The sequence below is a fragment of the Oryzias melastigma genome, linkage group LG15 (genome assembly GCF_002922805.2).
Source record: "Oryzias melastigma strain HK-1 linkage group LG15, ASM292280v2, whole genome shotgun sequence".
Lineage (NCBI taxonomy): Eukaryota > Metazoa > Chordata > Actinopteri > Beloniformes > Adrianichthyidae > Oryzias > Oryzias melastigma.
The window spans coordinates 6,040,901-6,045,273 of NC_050526.1; the positions used below are offsets into that span (position 1 = coordinate 6,040,901).

General features: G+C 39.2%; 1 protein-coding gene across 1 annotated transcript; it reads right to left on the minus strand.

The window, feature by feature from the left end:
• Positions 1 to 922: 922 nt before the first annotated feature.
• nkx1.2la (NK1 transcription factor related 2-like,a) lies at positions 923 to 4,163 on the minus strand. Its single transcript, XM_024297689.2, has 2 exons — positions 3,734 to 4,163; positions 923 to 2,803 (listed from the first exon to the last, which is right to left on the minus strand). The coding sequence occupies exons 1-2, from the start codon at positions 3,915 to 3,917 to the stop codon at positions 2,232 to 2,234; spliced, it is 756 nt and encodes a 251-aa protein (XP_024153457.1). The 5' UTR covers positions 3,918 to 4,163; the 3' UTR covers positions 923 to 2,231.
• Between the last annotated feature and the right edge of the window lie 210 nt (positions 4,164 to 4,373).

Consider the following 4,373-nt stretch of genomic DNA (forward strand, 5'->3'; position numbering starts at 1 on the left):
GTGGCTGAAGAAAGAACACACATACCAGGGAATCCTCAGCTGCTCTCTGTTTATTCAAACCTCCTACTTGGTTTTTTTTTCTGCAAAAGTGAAAGTACAGAGTTGAGGGGCTGCAGATGGGAATCTTGCTTATATACACAGACGTTATAGAACTTCTCCTGACCGTGTCTCTGTTTCCACAACATGAATTTTAAACAACCAGAACATTCAGACCAGAATGAAGTCCTCATCTACCTCGGAAGATGATTCATTTTACTGTCAAGTAACTTGGCTGAAGTCTAAATATGGTGTGTGTTACTTATACTGGAGTTCAGGTTCCTGAGTGGTTCGTCATGCCTCCTTTTACTGCAGTACTTTCAGTATTTACTGGTATGTATATACAAGCCTTGCACTCTATACTAGACTGCAGCAGTTCAAACAGGTTGAAGGAAACATCTTCTAATCAGGCAACTACTAACAATCGAACTAAAGACTGATCAGTTGTCTTTAATGCTATACAGTTTCTCATTTAATTTCCATTAATTTGTTTATTTACTTTGATTTTCCAAAGCAATTTAAAAGCTTTATTCACTCAGATACAATTTGGCAAAGATGACAAGTGAAAAAACATGAATAAAAGACTACCATTTAATGATTTACATAATTATTTTTCTTTTTTTTTTATTAACCATTGCTCAACTTTATTAGCATAATGCTAATATACTGGATGTGTTTGTTCTCTCAGAACCATCAGACTCTCAGGAGCACAAATGTGTATGTGCAAAAACCAAACGTTTGATGAGAAATGCTGCCATCGTGTGGTCATTTGATGTAAGTGAATGTCATTTGTTTCACTGAGTTGAATGTTTGTGGAAGTTGTAATGGCTTGGTATTAGTTAATTTTTTTATTCATTTTTTAGTCAAAGTGTAGTTTTCTTTTTTCTTTTTTGTGTGTTGATTGTTTTCAGTCCTGCTTAATTCTTTCTTCCGTTTTAAAGTCTTAAAAGTGTGAAAAAAAATGTTGGTAAATTACAAATAGAGTCAAAATTAAAGCTGATATTAGGTTTTGTGGAGAAAAGCACAAAAAAAATGTATTTTTTCTGCTGTGCTGTTTACACCAAATTTTAAAATTGATTTAAAATAAACATTTGGCTCCCACATAGTACAGCTCGTGCAAAAATAATATTTATTTTTGTTCTTTTTAGTAGTATTGCTAACTTTTTCTTCTTGTAGATTCTGAATTTTTCATTGCTTCTTAAATTACAGTAAAACATAAATAAACCCTGTTTTATCTGTTTTTATTGATAATTGTGATGCACACAATTTTTGCTTAGGAGTCACAATTAGCTTTGGCCTTTTTATTTTTTTTAAACCTAGTTCTGTCTAAACCTTTGATTTGAAATAAAATAAAATCTCTGGTTATAATTTTGAAAACCTTTTTTTTTGGCAGATTTTCTAAACACAAGTTTTATAATGAACTGGTTATCACAAAGTTTATTAAGGGGTAAAGTTCTAAGATTTATCATATGTTACCTTTTACAAAAGCTGCTTTAGTACCACCATCCACTGTCTTTAAACTGATTATCATACATGGGATCATATTTTTTTTAAAAGTTATCAACCCATAAAAATGCCCACAACCATCAGAAATTGGATTAGAAATGGAATTTTATGAAATATAAACACAAAAAGTTCCCAAATGGTTGATAAACTGTAGTTATGAATTTAAAACTATGTTGTTATCAACAAAAAATACTGTGCTGCCTTAAATTAAAATAAATAAAACAGATTTTTAAATAAAAAGTGGATTTATTATCTTGCCATATGATAAAAACATATTAATCTTTCTAAAGAACACCTCCATGTTCTCTGGTATTTTAAGTGATTCTGCCGATGAAAAAAACTTACACAAACAAAATGTTATTTAAATGTTTTTAATAAAATGTTTGCAACACTGGTGAGATGTGCAGGCCTTGCAGAGGTAGAGACAGTGTGGCACAGCTGGAGAGGTGTCATGATACACAGAGTGTCACTGAGCTGACACTGGATCTGTCAGCTCAGTGACACCATGTTGTCAATAAACAAAAGAACTGCTTAAAAAATGGGCTCAGACTCTCATCAGTCCTTCTTCTTGACCTGCTGGATCCCTTTCGGGGTCACAGGGTTGCCTTTTCTTAAAGTTTCTTGTGTTTTTGAAGTTAAGAGACACGTGAACAAGAACATGTTAGAGTTGAATCAAACTGAAGTCCAGTTCATGGGTGTGGGGTGTAATAGGCGGGCTGATCGAACCCGCTGTGCATGAACGGATGCAGGAGCCCTCCAGTGGATGAAAGTGGAACACCAACGGCCGCGTGGAAGATCACGTTCCCAGAGCTGAAGTTGGAGAAAGTTTGGTGGAAGCTTCCGGAGCTACAAGTCACTGGGTTTGGACTGACGTTGATCAGTGAGTTTGATCCAGGCTGAAGGGTGCTGTCGGCACCGGGGTTCTGTTTTTTCCACTTGGTCCTCCTGTTCTGAAACCAGATTTTGACCTGGGTTTCGGTCAGACTCAAGGAGAGGGCCAGGTTCAGTCTCTCACACACGGACAAATACCGCGTCGTGCGGAATTTGTTTTCCAGAGCCACCAGCTGCTCGTAGGTGAAGGCTGTTCTGGCGCGCCGCGGTTTGGCGCAGGCCTGATCCGGACGCCGCCGCTTGTGGGTGGATGCGTCCTGTGCGGGGATGGCAGCCTCTTTTTCAGGTTCATCCTTCTCCAGGGGAGCAGGTGGGGTGAGGAGGAGGGGATCCGGGAACTCTGCAGGATGATCCTCTCCAGGTTCTGGAACTGCAGAATTAGAGTCAGCTACAACTTTTACGCACAGAGTTTTTTCATTTCTTGTGGATTTTTTTATGATTATTTACTGGAATTTGTGAAAGTCAGTACATTAAACACAACAATTAGTGGTGCTGGAGGACAGCTCCTCACACACATGCGTGCGTAAAAGCCCGTAAAGTTTAGCTCTTAATTAAAAACCGTCTTTGCGCTTTTGTTTGACGCATCCACTTAAATAAATGACACCCTGAGGTTGCAGCTTGTGAGGTGTTTGATTCGGACCTTGCGGTTGGTGAAGTGGAAAGAAGCGTTCAGAGGAAGGAGAAGACTTGTTCCCTAATCCCTAAATAATTCATAAACCCCAGCGCGCTTCAAATGTCATGTTGCGGAAAAGAAATCCCGTCTAAATCCAGCTCCGCCACTTCAGCCGTGACGTGCTAATGGAGTTTCATATTTGCGGGCGGATCGATAAATGTCATCTATTTAAAGGGAAGTTTTAATCGAACCATATTTAGGATCAGACATGGATGGGGTGTGAGGTTTGTACCTGCAAGGTGCTGGAGGGAGATATGCAGGAAGCAGTAATGGGATATCGATCAAAGTGCGCGGAGGCATCCTCAATGGGACGATTTAAACAATTATCTAGCCTGCCTGTCCCGCTGCCAATCACACGCGGGGGCTCTGGGAGCAAGCCTTTGTGACTCCCTTCAAAGGAAACGCAGACTTGGAAATTAAGGGAAGGTCATCCAGAGATGACTATGAATCTGAAAGATAGTGCTTTTTATGGGATTTTCAGGAGAAAATTAGGAAATGCATCATTTTTTTTTGTTTAAATGATCGTAGAAAACCATGCCCTTAAATTTTTACTTTTAAGACGTGTAAAACTAAACACAAAACAATACATCCTCCTAAAAAGTTATAAAATTAAAGTCATTTTATTACCTGCTTCTGTGTTCTCATCGATGAAGTTCTCGCCCTCTGTGCTGTCCCACTCCAAACTTGTTTTCTCTGCGTTTGGCGCAGCAAACTTCTCCTGACAGATAAGCTCGTTCCCCCTTTTGCTGTTAAACTTATTCGGATCCAATATGTCTGTTATAGAAAATGAAATCTTATGACTCGACGTCATTTTTCACTGTTCTGGTCCCCGCATCCTTCAAACAACAAGACTTTATGGAGAAAAAGAACCGAGAGATCTCGTGCGTAATTACGCGCGCAGCTCCAGCCTTCATCCAGAGGCTCCGTCTTCAGCTTCGCACCTCTGCTTCAGTCACTTGGGTCTGCGGCATGAATGAAATGTCCAGAGCGATATCTTTAAAGCGTCTGCCCCGCCTTTTCTCGAAAAGACACGTGACACAAACACTATTAGTGTTTCACACGAGCGCCTAATGGTCTCAAAGCGTTCGCCGATAATCGCCCATATCATTAAATGCAATAATTGACGACCTGAGAGTAAATTGGGCACAGATGGCACCTGATTCATTGGAGAGCGTCCTGTCTCTGCAAATAAAGACATAAATGTCACAAAAGACATTTTCTAAAACCCCAGACACAAATAAATAAATACTGATTTTTTTCTATACAA